We start from the raw sequence: 16,146 nt of genomic DNA, 5'->3' as shown, positions 1-16,146 counted from the left end.
GGGGGAGGTGTGAAGCACCTCCACCCAGAGCAGGCTTTGTTTCTGTCCTCAGAGAGCACAAAGGCTCTCACCGCATGAGGTCAGAAACTCGTCTCAGCAGCAGGCTGGCACAGACCAGTCAGTCCTGCACTGAACAATTGGGTAAAATACAGGGGGTATCTCTAAGATGCCCTCTGTGTGCATTTTTTAATAAATCCAACACTGGCATCAGTGTGGGTTTATTATTCAGAGAAGTTTGATACTAAACTTCCCAGTATTCAGTGTAGCCATTATGGAACTGTGGAGTTCGTTTTTGACAGACTCCCAGCCCATATACTCTTATGGCTACCCTGCACTTACAATGTCTAAGGTTTTGGTTAGACACTGTAGGGGCATAGTGCTCATGCACTGTGCCCTCACCTGTGGTATAGTGCACCCTGCCTTAGGGCTGTAAGGCCTACTAGAGGGGTGACTTACCTATGCCACAGGCAGTGTGAGGTTGGCATGGCACCCTGAGGGGAGTGCCATGTCGACTTAGTCATTTTCTCCCCACCAGCACACACAAGCTGGCAAGCAGTGTGTCTGTGCTGAGTGAGGGGTCCCTGGGGTGGCATAAGACATGCTGCAGCCCTTAGAGACCTTCCCTGGCATCAGGGCCCTTGGTACCAGGGGTACCAGTTACAAGGGACTTACCTGGGTGCCAGGGTTGTGCCAATTGTGGAGACAATGGTACATTTTAGGGGAAAGAACACTGGTGCTGGGGCCTGGTTAGCAGGGTCCCAGCACACTTCTCAGACAAGTCAGCATCAGTATCAGGCAAAAAGTGGGGGGTAACTGCACCAGGGAGCCATTTCTTTACACCCCTGTAATCCCCGCAAGAAGCGTGAGACTTGCAACACTGCACCCGGCGACCCCGACTCGACTGGTGGAGAAACAACGCTACAGGGAGGACCCCCCGGCGACTCCGAGACTGTGAGTAACCAAAGTTGTCCCCCCTGAGCCCCCACAGCGACGCCTGCAGAGGGAATCCCGAGGCTCCCCCTGACCGCGACTGCCTGACTCTAAGATCCCGACGCCTGGAAAAGACCCTGCACCCGCAGCCCCCAGGACCTGAAGGATCGGAACTCCAGTGCAGGAGTGACCCCCAGGAGGCCCTCTCCCTTGCCCAGGTGGTGGCTACCCCGAGGAGCCCCCCCCTTGCCTGCATCGCTGAAGAGACCCCTTGGTCTCTCATTGAAACCTATTACAAACCCGACGCTTGTTTGCACACTGCACCCGGCCGCCCCCGCGCTGCTGAGGGTGTACTTTCTGTGTGGACTTCTGTCCCCCCCGGTGCCCTATAAAACCCCCCTGGTCTGCCCTCCGAAGACGCGGGTACTTACCTTCTGGCAGACTGGAACCGGGGCACCCCCTTTTCCATTGAAGCCTATGTGTTTTGGGCACCACTTTGAACTCTGGCCCTGAGCTGCTGGTGTGGTGACTTTGGGGTTGCTCTGAACCCCCAACGGTGGGCTACCTTGGACCCCAATTTGAACCCCGTAGGTGGTTTACTTACCTGCAAGAACTAACAATAACTTACCTCCCCTAGGAACTGTGAAAATTGCACTGTGTCCACTTTTAAAACAGCTATATGTGTTTTATGTAAAAAGTATATATGCTATTGTGATTATTCAAAGTTCCTAAAGTACTTACCTGCAATACCTTTCAAATGAGATATTACATGTAGAATTTGAACCTGTGGTTCTTAAAATAAACTAAGAAAATACATTTTTCTATACAAAAACCTATTGGCCTGGAATTGTCTCAGAGTGTGTGTTCCTCATTTATTGCCTGTGTGTATGTACAACAAATGCTTAACACTACCCTCTGATAAGCCTACTGCTCGACCACACTACCACAAAATAGAGCATTAGAATTATCTCTTTTTGCCACTATCTTACCTCTAAGGGGAACCCTTGGACTCTGTGCATACTATTCCTTACTTTGAAATAGTGCATACAGAGCCAACTTCCTACATTGTGCAAAACCAGTCTTCAAGACAAGGGGTAGCTGTGGAATCCACGTCTGAAGCTGAGAGATTAAGGAACTGATGTCAATGCGGATGAGTGGTGCTAATATTCGACTCCGCACATCACTTACGAAGGGGAACAACATTAGGACAGAGCCACACAATGCCACGCAGGAGTACTGCTATAGACTTTCCAGATCTAGTTTAACACCTGTGGAATATTCAGAAGGTGAGGAATCTGCAGTTAGAAGTTATCTATGAGAAATATTCAGTTACACCACCACCACCTTTGCCTTCTGCAGACATGCACATCTTCACCATGCTGCCTCCCATTCATGTATAATCTGTTATTTCCAGCAGCTAATGCAGGTCTTCTCTTATCTCCTATCTGTAAGGCATAATATTCTTAATCACCTCCAACACTTAATGTATAACTTTCCACTTCCTTTCTAAAGATAATGTACGATTTCTTACTCTTGCAAGCTAAAGGCAATGTACCTCTTTTGCTCAGACTGTATGAGAATCATTTTTGGTTAACCCCTTCCACACTACCTCCGTCATGCTCAAAAAGTCCGCTCTGCAGGTGTAAATCTCAATATTCTGTAAATATCCATGTGCCATGATTTTATCTCTCTGCAACCCCAGACTCCGACATTACCTTATAGCATTCTATTGAACTGCTGATCACCAGCGGCAGAAAACCCCCCAAAACAAAAATCTGCAGTGCACATCTCATCACCTCACCTGCCGATTGTCGGGTTATCAGCATTTCCGCACCAGCCGCACTCAAAGTTAGGCAAACACTCTCGGCAGGTGTTGAATCTGGAGCAGTCCATGCACTGCGGCACTGAGTGGACACTGCAAGGCAGAGGCAGCAGGGACAGTGTTAAAGGAGCAAGAGAGGGAAGGAAAAGTAGCATGTATACATCTAACAATGAACCTCCACATTTTCACAACTTGTGAACATGAATCACCTCAGCCTATATACAAGCCTCTTTTATGTAGTATTAAATATGTTGATCTTAACAAACAAAAAAAAGTCTGATTTTAAACACAGTGACGACCGCTTCCTGTGGCACCAGAGTAGTCAAGGGTTGCCGGGCTCACGTTGCATCAGCTGGAGCTGGTCACGGCTAGTGTCCTGGGGCCACAGTACTACCGGATCCCAAACTGGATGACCAAGTACTCCTCTCTGCACTTGACTCTCCCACGTTCCCAAGGCAGAGCTGTCTAAAGCCTACTGAAGGAGGTGAGGAGGGTTAACAATCTAGAACACAGTTTACACCACAATACCAGCTAACAAGATCAATGTCCAGTAAGTGTTTTATTTTATGAAAGTAAAGTACTTAAATACACACAAGAAACAATATACTAAACAGAAAACTAAGATAAACTGTGAAAACCAGAAGTGTCTACAGCCCTCTGGGCTGATGTTATGACCCCAAACAGCATATAGCGCTTAGACACTAAGCACTATAAAAGCAGAGTTAGCTTTGCATTGTACAGACTATACTGCACAGGGTAACTCTTCAAAGCTAGAGCAATGGTGCCAATACTTGTGTTACACTGATAGGGTTTCAGCAGTTGATATAAAGTCAAAAGGTCCACCCACTGTCCCACCACCGAAAGCAACAGACGTGCCCACATTTCCTTGGTGAGGATACCACTCTGGTGGTGTCAGGGGTCTGGTTAGGGGGGCCTGGGCAAAGGTACTGGAGTCCCATTAGTCCAGTATCCACTGGGCTAGCAGTAGGAGGGTAGTGGCTAGCCACGGTACCAGTCCATCCTAACACCCCTAGAGGAGACCAAAGAAGCGGGGGCCTGTAGTATAGAGCCACTGATCGCAGACTAGATTTCCTAATATCAGGGCACCCAAGGCTACTGTGCTACTAGCGCAGGACGAAGCTGGAGATCACCCAAGGACTGGGGCCTGGACAAAGGGTTCAAATATTAAGTTCTTCGGCAGGGCACTCTTCTCCAAGCTACAGAAGGTAACAGGAATCACCCACAGGCTCCCACACCACAGGGGAGGGGTCGGCAAAGCAGTCTCTGTTTCAATGACAACACTGAGCTTTCCTCAATGTTGTTGTATAGCATATTTACTTATCTGGAGCAGCTGTCTGAAGTCTGATCTCCTAAGGGACAGAAGCCTCCATAAGCCTCAAACAGCTCAAGGTTCCCATGCCCAGTCAACCAGCTGCCTCCCAGCTCCTTCCGACAGAATGGCAAATACCTTTTATCAGCAATCCGGGACAGAGAAACCTACCCATGATCACATCTTATCCCAGGGTCTGAAAGAACAGCAGTCCAACCTTTGGGTTTCACTTCTGGATCTCTGCTTTCTTCAGAAAAGAGAAAAGCCCTGAACAAACAAGTGCCCGATGGGGCCAGACATTTAAGATTCCTCGAGTGACAGGATAATGCCATCAGAGGGTCTGCTACTCTTTCACCCTTGGTGCCCCTTCAGTCCTGGGGCATATTTCCTGCGTGATTGGTCTGATCAGTCCATGTGAAGAGGGCTCTCCCAGTCCTTCGGTTCCTGTCTGTCCTATCCCCTAGAGAGGAATTTTAATTAACTCCATACCAGAAGGGCCTTCTGTCACAACAGGCCCCTCCTGGACCAGTGCCCAGTGGGCCTCTGGGGTGTACCTCTGTTGAAAGACTGCACCAGGGCATCCCAGGAAGAAAGGGGCACCTCTCCAAGCCTGTAGAGCTCCATCCTAGGCAGTATGCAACATGATGGGCTGAGGGAAGGAGCCCCCCGCCTCTTTTCAAGAGGGCACTTGAAACAATGGCACAGTCAAGTCACCGGATCCATAAAACACCTACCCTGGGGCCATGATGTTGGATCCTCATTAATTCTTTAAGAAATGGGTCTGAAAGAATGATTGTACAAGAAAATCCTGCAGCACTGAATGTATAAAACGGCCAGCTCTTCTGATCTCAGAGTCCAAACAATAATTTTTAGCAAATGTGTTAAAAGAAGCCCATTCTGCCATCTGACAGAGCTCATCCAAGGGGGCAACCCTGGCCTAAGTTGAGACAAAGACTTAGCGCCCTGTTGGAAATGGTCCCACACGCCTTCAGGTGTTTTTTTCTTCATAAGGAAGTAGCCCATTTTGATGCTTGAAATTAACCACCTATATAAGGTCCTTTTTAATTTTAACTAAAATGCGCCATTATTGTAGGCTTACCAAGAGCATACAAAGACTTGGAGTCCACTCACTTCTTACCATAGAGTCAATCATTTGCCTGCTTATTTGAACCCCAGCATGTCAACCTTATGTTTGTCCCTCACATGTAGCACAGCCTTTTTAGCCTCTCTTTTGATTGGCTGGTTTCAAGCACTACTTTTTTCTTTTTAACTAAGCATGACACAAAAGAGTACATGTCTTCCAGATGTCTCGCTCTGTAACTTCTCTCCCCCTTCACCTGGTACTGATCTGTCACCCGTGAGCTTCTACCCAACCCATTCCAAGTTGTGTACTCCCCATGTTGCTTACATGCTGCGTCCTTCTCTCATGCTCGCTCCATGCTGCTCTCTCGTCTTTTGCTTACCTCTCCACCCCTGCCCTTCCTGTTGCTTTCCCCCCGACCCGCAACCTTTCTTTATCACCGACTGCTTCTCATCCCCATCCCTGTGCTGCCCCCTGCACCCACTGTGTTGCTTCACCCACACCCTTCAAGCTGCTTGCTTCCACCCCACCCTGTGAGTGCTCCCCAACCAACACTTCAAGAAGAACTCCTTCATGCATGTTTTCCTTTTTATTTGCCAAGCCAACTTGGATCGCACGCAGACATATCTAAGAGCCGGCATCAATGCCTGCACTGATCTTGAGGTCTCCCTCTGTTCTCATGGTAAGGGACATTTCAAGGAGATCCAACAAAAAAGGAGAGAAGTTTCACCCCAGTGTGTCGCCCTCCGAGATGCAACCACTCCAGGAGAGTCTACACTCAAGTATTTAATTTGAGGTAGCTCACTGATATAGCTACTATATAAATCCAATAACCTATGAACTGGGATGGAGACCCCATTAACTGAAAAAGATACATACATTCTAGGTTTTAGACCTTTTCTGCACCCAGGAACAGGACAGCCCGGGATGTTTCTGTGGTCATTGCATAACCAATGGACTAACAAAAAACGTAATTTCCCCTAAAACTCTTCAGGTTCCGATTCTGTAATAGGGGTGAAGCGGACTTTAGGGAATAACTTCCCTCAGTTCCAGTTTTGCAGGGCTGAGGGTTTCTCAATACAGCCTAGAACAGTACCTGCCGGAAGTTGCTCCATTTCCTTTTGTTTGTCTCCCTTTTCGTCTACTTCATTACTTCCCTCCACATTTTCAGCATTAAGAAATATGTTTGAGGACCTCCCGCTCCATCATTAATTGTCTCAATTTACTCGCTGGGTTTTCCAAATTTGCGAGTTTTTTGTGCAGAGAGGATTATTAACCTGTCTCTGTGCGTCATAAACTGGGGTAGTGTTAAGCATTTGTTGAACGAAGACAATACATGACACACGCTTAAGAAGAAACTCAAGTCCAAATTTAGAAAAATAACACACTATATATTTTTAGACCCCAAAACGTTCCAGAATGATGTAATGTGTGCCTTGATAGTGAGGCCTGTCTTCTGCAGGGCCTCCAAAACATTCCACAGGTGGACCAGGTGGCCATCCCAGGTGGAGCTAAAGACAGCTATGTCATCAAGGTAAGGTGCACTTATAGGCTTCCAGATCTTGGAGGACTGTATTCACCAGCCTCAGGAAAGTGTCAGGTGCAGTCTTTCTTTTTCTTGTCCTTGTCACCCCCAGTGTGAGCTTTTCTGCTCCCCCTTTTTCTGACCTGCTTGTCTGCCTTCCTTCCCAATGCTTGGGGAGAGGTCAGATCTGGGTCTACCAAGTACTGGTGCAACAAATCAGATACAGAGTTGTTCAGTATATGCTCTCTTAAAATCAGATTGTACAAGCACTCATAATCACTGACTTTGCTGCCATGTAGCCAGCCTTCCAAAGCCTTCACAGAGTAGTCCACAAAATCAACCCAATCCTGGAAAGAGACCATTTTCCTACAGTAAACATTTAGATCATTGCTATTTCTATACCTGTTCAAAGGTAGCATGTATTTATTGTTGAGAATAACTTTGGTTTCTGCTTTCCCTTTGCCTACATCTTCAAAATCTCACAGCTGCATTGACCATTCCCCTCGTTCGAGAGATTTTAGAGCCCAACTGGTGCTGTGCCTCTCGGCCACACTAGCTGGTGAATGAACTTTAATTGAAGAAAATTCCAAATATTACAAGAAAGATGTGTCAAATGCTTCTGTCCAATTGTTAAAAGTGGTGTGTCCACATCTGTGCATTGAACAACATCCAATTCCCAAGCAGGATTAGGCTTTCTAAAAATTAGAAAGATGTTAAAATCTACAAAGATCCTTCATTCACTAGAATTTTGATTCGCAACAGACTTTTCCAATAGATGGTAATAGTTGGTCAGTGAAATTTGAGAGAATAAACTAGATTTTGGTAAATATGACAGATAAACCATACTGCTTCTTCTTGCTATATCATGGGGCTCATGTCTTTCCCAAGGCACTATACGCAGAATCTCTACCAATAACCCAACATGTATGACAGCTGGATTATTATTATTTTTTTAAAAACATGTACAGCACTTTTTCAATGTACATCATTTAAGAATGGAAGTACAAGAATACACACTCCCTGGACGTATGAGGTGGAAGAGCATGGACTCCAAATAAGCTTGAGATATCAATGTCAGGACAGAAACAGAATTTATGCTTAATTTATGCTCATTTGCCTTCAATTAATTTCTCAGTTCTGTCTTCTCAAGAACCGCAGCTCGGTACTCTGGAACGCAAACTCAGTCTGGCTGGATTAAAAGGTCCTCGAACTGTTCACCCCAAATAACTGTGCTGGCTATTGTCTTGTTTTAATATTTGTAAAAGAAGGGAAAATGGATTAAAGCAGCCTGTTTGCTGTTCTTTTCAAAGATGTAATGGTTCATATTTAGAAAAAGAGAGGAAATGTGATGGTTTAAAAAAAAACAAAAAAAAACACACTTTCATCTTTGATAAGTGTTTGAAAGACCTGCACACGGACATAGATTTCCAAAGTTCATAAACATCAGTGAAGAGGCCGTTCTAAACAGTGATTCAGAAAGTAAATGTGCAGACCAAAACAGCAAGAAGGACCTACAACTACACAGGGATCACTTTCACTCAGGCAGCTCTCAGTATAACATCCATCAGAAGTAAGAAGCCTGCGTGAGTTCATACCTGTCATACCAGTCCCGGCAGTCGCCATAAGGATACTTGGCGAGATACGCAGCAAAGAAGAAGCAGCTCTGAGTGGACTGGCACCATGCGCACTGGCTAGAGTTGGACAAGCACTCATCACAGGTGCTGCGCCTGCAACAAAAAACAAAACACAAGGCGTTAGGAATCCTGGCATCCTCGTAGACATCCCTGCAGATCTACAAGTCAACCAGCAGCTAAGCAGCCTCCACGGAGGCATCTCTGTAAAGCTGCTGGACCACATTAGGCTGGATAACCTCAGCTGGTATCATTGGTGATCCAGTGCTACCTTTCACCCAGCTTCAAAAGCATCACTATCCACGTGGTGGGGTGTCAGGGGGGATACTAACTAGTGCCCAACCAGAATGAGCAGCATTAACAAGGGTCTGGAGGTGCAGTGGAAGGGTACACCCAGTACCAATGCCTTCCACAAAAGCATCTGGGGACCCCGGCACCTGCATCCGCACAACCATCTCCAGGGATCGATTAATTTCACTCAGGCTAAGCAGAAGCTCTTGAGCAGTTTCTGATGACTCACATTGGGCTAAGCATTCAAAGAGGCATTGTGGGATACAGCGCTACTGTCCACCCGGGTGAGCAGCATCCACACAGGCATCTGCGGGTACACTGCTTCTGGCCTCCAAGGCTGAGCAACACCCAAACAGGCATCTGGTGGATACAGTACAGCTGTCGGCTCAGGATGAGCAGCATCCGAACAGGGACCAGGACTACAGCACTACAGTCTACCTAGGGTTAGACACATCCAAACAGACATCTAGGGATACAGCTGTAATGTACACCTAGGCTGAGCAGGATGTAAACGGGCATCTCCCGATACGCAGCTGTCCGTTCAGGGTATCCAGCGTGATTAGAGGGGCACAAGAATTCAAAAGCAGCATTCTCGGACTGGATTAGGCGGCTCATCATGGAACAATAAATGTTTAGTTGTCTTCTGAGTAAGACCAAGATGAGTGGTTAAGGAAGGGTGGAGCCATTAGTGGAATGTCCCTGTGCTTTACCATTCCTCCCGCCAGATCTGGGAATAGGGTCTGAGATTGAGACGATGTCTCTGGGATTGATCTGCGCGCAGAAAGGAATTTGCCAGTGTGATGGAAGGTGGTGGGCTTCAGGCCATGAGGTGAAGGCCCCTGCAGCAGCCCAGCACACAACATAGCCGTCTGCAAGGATGTGAGAGAAATCGCACGTATAAAAACATAGAGGGAAACATGGACGTGCTTTATTGTCACTGAAGTTAAGATTGCTTCGGTCTTGACCCTTCCTCTATGCTCTGGAACAGTTCCAGTTATCGTCTGTAACTGGAGAGGACTGCCACGTTGAATAGCTTACGTTTGTAAATGAAGTCTTCTTAAACACACCTAGTTTTTCAGCGACTTAGTTTTAATAGTAATTTTTTTGTTTTTTGTTTAATAAGTTAATGGATTAATGGTAAATGGATTTGACCAATATAACATTTTATAAACTGCAAAAATAATCCATGTCAGATAGAAAGAATTGGCCTTCCTGAAGTGAGACGATAAAGAAACACAGAGATACATAGATAAATATATATAGATATATGGATATTTTTTTCTTGGGTCCCTCATGTGGACGTGACTATTCAGTGATTATGAATAGTGATCCCCTGAAGGAGAAATAATACATTTCAGAAGTAAGGTAGTGCTCAGATGCAATACTGGCCAGTTGCTCTTTAACTATTGTAAACACATCAAAATACACAAGGTACAAGTAGTAAAAGCTGGCCAGTTTGCTCTGCTTGTAAATTATCATAGTAACACACAGCAGGACATATTCACTTCCAAAACCCAATAGGAGTAAAATGCATATTGACTCAGTCTGCGTACTTGTACCACATGTATTCCAGTAGTCACCCCTGTCTGCAAAATATACTACCACCTTCTCCCAGTGTTTCCACATTTGTGTCTTATGTGCCACTGTGTCTCCTGTGCCACACTGTGTCCAAGTGTCCCCATCCATGTCTCCTTCTCCAGTCCATATCTCCAGCCTCCCCTTCTGTGTAGTCAGCTCTGCACCTCCAATACTCTTAGTGCTCTAGCATCTTACTGTCAACCTGTCTCCTGTACACAGATGGCGAGCTATTGCACAACATGCGTATCTACAGCGACAGATGCCATCGAACGAAACAGTTACAATTGGAAGAAAGGGAGAGACATTGGTAAAACACTGTTGCACCTGGCCTTTTTTGCAGGGTCATCCCCAGTCTTTTTGCCTCCTTCCTCCTAATTTTTCTGACCAGTTTGTGTTGGCTTTAGGACTCTGGGTGCTTTACCACTGCTAAAACAGTGCTAAAGTGCAATTGCTCTCTGTGTAAATTGTACTGTTGATTGGTTTATCCATGATTGGCATATTTAATTTACTGATAAGCCCGTAGTAAAGTACACTAAAGGTGCCCAGGGCCTGTAAATCAAATGCAACTAGTGGGCCTGCAGCACTGGTTGTGCCACCCACATTAGTAGCCCCGAAAACATGTCTCAGACCTGCCACTGCATTGTCTGTGTGTGCAGTTTTAAATGTCAATTCGACTTGGCAAGTGTACCCACTTGCCAGGCCTAAACCTTCCCTTTTACTACATGTCAGGCACCCCTAAGGTAGGCCGCAGGTAGCCACAGGGGCAGGGTGCAGTGTATGTTTAAGGGAGGACATAAATTAGTGTGTTTTTATGTCCCAACAGTGACATACTGCCAAATTCGTTTTTCACTGTGCAAGGCCTATCTCTCTCTCATAGGTTAGCATGGGGGCTGCCTTTGAATATCCTTAAAGCGCAGATTCCCTTTGAGAGCAGATCAAAATATGGAGTTTAGGGTCTCTGAACTCACAATTTAAAAATACATCTTTTAGTGAAGTTGGTTTTTAGATTTGTCTGTTTGAAAATGGCACTTTTAGAAAGTAGGCATTTTCCTGCTTAAACCATTCTGTGACTCTGCCTGTTTGTGGATTGTCTGTCTGGGTCTGTTTGACAGTTGGGCTGTTTTGCAACTCTCTATACAGTGACACAAAAGGGGGCGGGAGTATATCCTGATAAGCCATCTGTGCTAGAGGAGAGGGAGGAGTGGTCGTTCACACCTGAAAGGACTGTGCCTACTCTCACACAAAGCAGTCTCCGACCCCCTGGTGTGAGTCTTGGGCCTGGCCTGACCAAGGAAGGATCTTGCAAACACGTGAGACTTCGCTTTGAAGTTTGCCAACTTCAAAGGCAGAACAGGGTATAAGAAGAAGACTCAAAACCCCAGACTTTTAGAATCTTTCAGGAATCAAGAGGAACCTCTGCCCAGGAGAAGAGCTGAAGGAGGAGTACTGTCCCTTTACTGTGTTGCTTTGCTGGACTGGCCTGCAGTTGCTGCTTCTGCTTGAAAAGAGTGCAAAGGGTGAACTTTGCTGTGTGTCCTGCTTGAGAAAGTTCTCCAAGGGCTTGGAGTAGAGCTTGTCTCCTGTTGGAAGTCTCAGGGACACCAAAGACTTCAGTTTCCTCAACCTGCAGCACTGGGAACTGTGTGTTTTGTGCTGTTCAAGAGGAGAAACCACAGCCCCCCTGACCTGCCAAAGCCGCATGGAGTTGCATTGCCCTGCTTCGCACCGTGACCCTGGTCTCACCGACGCCGTCACCTGACTTCACCTGCTGCTCGCACCACGACCTGTGGGCCCCACACTCCAGCATTGCCTGCTCACACCGCAGCCTGGGCATCTCAGACGCCGCCGCTCCTGCTGACACCGCCGCCGCTGCCTGCACCGTGGCCTGTGGACACCGCTCATGAGGTACACAAAGCACCGTCCCACACCGCAGCCCTGGTCCACCAACGCCAGCATCATCATCATCATCTCAAGTGTCTTCACCAGGCATTCCGCCCGCACTGTGGCCTGTGGACACCGCACGTGAGGGTCACGAAGCACAGTCCTGTCCCGCACCGCTGGCTTGGGCCTACTGATGACAGCGCTTCCGCAACGACAAAGGTGCTGCCTGCACCGTGACCTGTGGACACCGCACGTTGCACCACCCCGCTTCATACCGCAGCCCTGGTCTCACCGACGCCGCTGGATGCAGTCTCCGAGCCGCTGCCTGCACCGTGACCTGTGGGTACTGTACGTCGCATCGTCCCGCTTCGCACCACAGCCCCGACGCCATCCACGCCAGCACTCCTGACTTCATCATCCCAGAGTTCGATCTGCAACACGTGTGACTTCAAGGGCCCGACGACCCCTGCACCGACTCTGGCACCAATGCCCCACTCCGGAGCTCACCGTGAGGATCACGACTCCCTACAAATTCAAGGTACTATTTCCTGATACTGTAGCTGGCCCGCGACGCGGTGGCCGGCCTGAACTGTTGGTTTTGTTGATCACGATGCCGTGATAGCCCCAGGTGAATCTATCAACTTCAAGGAACTGTATTATTAAGATACATCTTGCAAAATTCATATCTTTACCACTGTATGTTGGATTTTTATCATTTTGGTCTTGTTTTGCACAGATAAATGTTGGCTGTTTTCTAAAACTGGTGTGGTGTCCTTTTGTAGTGTTTTCACTTATTACTGTGTATTATGTGCAAATGGTTTACACATTGCTTCTGACTCCTCGTGCCAAGCTACCAAGGGGGTGACAGGGGTTATCTGAGCGGGTATCTAACTTATCCTGACTAGAGTGAGGGTCCCTACTTGGACAGGGTGCAAACAGACTGCCAACTGGAGACCCCATTTCTAACAGACACTGAGATAGGAACACATCCACAAGGACACAAAGACGCAATAGGGCGGCACTTTCACCCCAGTGTACCCCACTGAAGAGCTCACTAGCCTCTAGTTGTAGCCTGGAGGAAAACATGCATATGGACGAGTGCCTGTACTCCCATACAGCCATCACGGCTATGGTGTAGTGTGTTTTTATAGACTGGTGCTGTGGCTGTCGCAGAGTGCTGTGTGTGTGCGTCGCATGTGTGCGTCTGGTGAGCAAACAAAAAAGGGCTATGTGTATGGACTGGTCTCAGTGCTCACTGCAGCAGATTGTGGAGTAGCTGATACCGCATGTGTGCGGTGAATTAGTCTCAGTCCTCCCTGCAGCAGATTGTGGAGTAGCTGATACAGCATATGGGGGTGTATTAGTCTCAGTCCTCCCTGCAGCAGATTGTGGAGTAGCTGATACCGCATGTGGGGGGTGTATTAGTCTCAGTCCTCCCTGCAGCAGATTGTGGAGTAGCTGATACCGCATGTGGGGGGATTATTAGTCTCAGTCCTCCCTGCAGCAGATTGTGGAGTAGCTGATACCGCATGTGGGGGGTGTATTAGTCTCAGTCCTCCCTGCAGCAGATTGTGGAGTAGCTGATACCGCATGTGGGGGGTGTATTAGTCTCAGTCCTCCGTGCAGTAGATTGTGGAGTAGCTGATACCGCATGTGGGGGGTGTATTAGTCTCAGTCCTCCGTGCAGTAGATTGTGGAGTAGCTGATACAGCAGGTGCAGTGGTGTATTAGTTTCAGTACTCACTGGTTGCAAAGCCTGGGGCAGTTGGCTGGTGCGCGAATGGCACTGGGCAATCTTCCACGGCGGCTGCAGAGGAAGTCTCCCTTCTTGCTACTATTGATCTGCCACTCACAGTATGGATCCTGATGCAGGAAGTAGAGAGGAAGAAAGGAAATTCATTGGGTCAAAAACTCTCAGCTCACTACCGCCTCGGAGTAACCAATCAGACCTCACCAGGCTTAGGACAACCAATCACCTCCATGCAGACCTATTCACACCAGTTAGTCTTCTATACTCCACTCTTACATTCAATTTCCTCTCTGTAGTCCTTTTGGCGCTCATTTTGTGTAGTTACACAATTAGTAGCATGCTCTTACAATACAAACTTTCACATTGGTGCCTCCAAACTCCATCAGCTCTTGGAAGCTATTCCCACTCCCATGAGCCCTCGCACGCATTGTCAGTTCTAACCATGCACACTATCTTGTCTCAGATTAGGGCTCAGACACTGTTTCAGGTGCCACATCCAAGCAGTGTTGTTTCACAATCTATCAGCCCTTAACTTTGTCATTTTGTATTCAATCAGCTCTCGCTTTCGAATCCAAGCCCAATCAGTCCTTTCACTCTATGAATTCTCAACCTGGTGCTCTCAAATCCTGCAGCCTCCAACCCTGGTGCGCCCGATTAACGCTTGCACTCTATCCTCACTCACCTAGACGCTCTCACACAGTATCAGCTGGTACCTTGCTGCTCTGACAGTCCAGGAGTATTTCAATCTTTATACGCTCCCTCTCCATAATCTCTTACTTTCTGGCAGCTCATCCTGAAGGTCTGTCACCCCATCAACCATGCCCTTCATGTTTCGGCACCTTATCCAGTCTCACCTTAGTGCAGGCCTCACAATCACGGTAATCTTCACAAAGTGGACAGTTTCCTGGTGTCAAGATGAGCTGTGTGGCTCCTCCTCCGCAACGCCCCGGGGGTTCACCCACAGGTATCCGGTGGTGGCAGGTACTGGTGAGGAGGCACCACCCACAGCCCTGGTCTGCCAGGCAGGCCAAGCACGAACTGTAGGAGGAGCAGCTCTCCGATCGGTGTGGTTCCAGGAAAAGGAATGAGATCTCCTGCACAAAGAAGGACGTGATGTTTCAACTGATGTAATGTGAGATGCACAAGACACAAGCATAATATTTAAAAAATCCTTAGTGATAGTGCACAGACCATGAACTCTTCAATATCACTTGTTTATCTTCTCTTTTCAGTATCCGAGTACAGCACGAGTAGCTATGGCATGACACATTAATCCAAGGCTGGAGTTTGCCTGAATTCATGGCATACAGTGATGCTCCAATTTGTGGGAGAATAGGAGCTAGACTGCTCTGTGTATAGAGGAGCTTGCCAGACCACTGACTACATTTTCAGGTATGTGATGCTGCTCTGGCTTGTGAGAGACAACAATCTGGACTGCTCTCTGCAGGGAGGTGCTGCAGTGCACAAGGGTCACCTATCTTTAGATCTGCACGGCGGAAGGCTCAGAAAAATAAGCCAGCAGAGAGCCTCAAGAGCCCAGCTGGTCTGAAATTCATGCATGAGGACCACAGAAAAGCAACATCTGAGTTGTGGAGCTGCTCAAACTCTTTCCTGTATCATCACTGGTGAGCCTGAAGCGACCCGGGCCCATCCTGTTCCCTCAAACTGCCCATATCCGCCCTCTCCAAAGGGACAGGGGAACAGCACCTTCTTACCCTCAAGCATGAGGCTTGGGGATTTCAGCTGCCCTGACTCCACAGCCATCTGAACAAACTCTTGCACCATTACTGTTAGAAATATATTGTCACTGCAAGTCATGGTTGGTCCCTATCCTAAACGTCCAGGTCCCAAGGGGAAATGGTGAAGCATGGGGTCCGGTGAGCGCCTCAAGTCCTATAGATGCCCCAAAGACACCAGAGCCAGTGCTGTTTGTCTGACATAAAAGCACCTATCTTTCTAGATACCTCCCGGGTATAAATACTACAACTCTGCCCCTTTAAATTATGGGTATATAATGTTGGCTACTTGACAGCCAGTGAGCACTATACTGGGCACATAGACTGCTACCACCCTAAAAACTTCACCGCTGAATCTACTCAATTATCTACTTTCACCCTAAACTCAGCAGCTAGCCCTTTGGCAGCCTGAGTTGTCCAGTGTTGAACCCTGAACCACAGGCCACTGAAGGAGGCTCATAGTACTCTATTTGTCAGGCTGCTCCGTTGACTTTACGGAGAACTGCTTAGAGTCGCTGTAGTAAACCCGAAGGATGCACAACTGTACCAGATGATGATGGCCATATGGCCAATGATATAGAAAATCTAGTG

At 47.5% G+C, this 16,146-nt stretch overlaps 1 protein-coding gene across 1 annotated transcript in view; it reads right to left on the bottom strand.

The window, feature by feature from the left end:
* Positions 1 to 16,146, bottom strand: part of MEGF8 (multiple EGF like domains 8) — a 338,669-nt gene that overhangs the window by 238,349 nt on the left and 84,174 nt on the right. Inside the window, exons 17-20 of the mRNA XM_069201403.1 lie at positions 14,674 to 14,913; positions 13,814 to 13,932; positions 8,284 to 8,415; positions 2,732 to 2,845 (exon numbers count right to left, since the gene is read on the bottom strand). Coding sequence (XP_069057504.1) covers positions 2,732 to 2,845; positions 8,284 to 8,415; positions 13,814 to 13,932; positions 14,674 to 14,913 — 605 coding nt within the window. The remainder of the gene's footprint in view (positions 1 to 2,731; positions 2,846 to 8,283; positions 8,416 to 13,813; positions 13,933 to 14,673; positions 14,914 to 16,146) is intronic.

Source organism: Pleurodeles waltl, chromosome 7 (assembly GCF_031143425.1).
Source record: "Pleurodeles waltl isolate 20211129_DDA chromosome 7, aPleWal1.hap1.20221129, whole genome shotgun sequence".
NCBI lineage: Eukaryota > Metazoa > Chordata > Amphibia > Caudata > Salamandridae > Pleurodeles > Pleurodeles waltl.
Note: the sequence above shows the minus strand (reverse complement) of the source record. Positions and strands in the feature narration are given on the sequence as shown.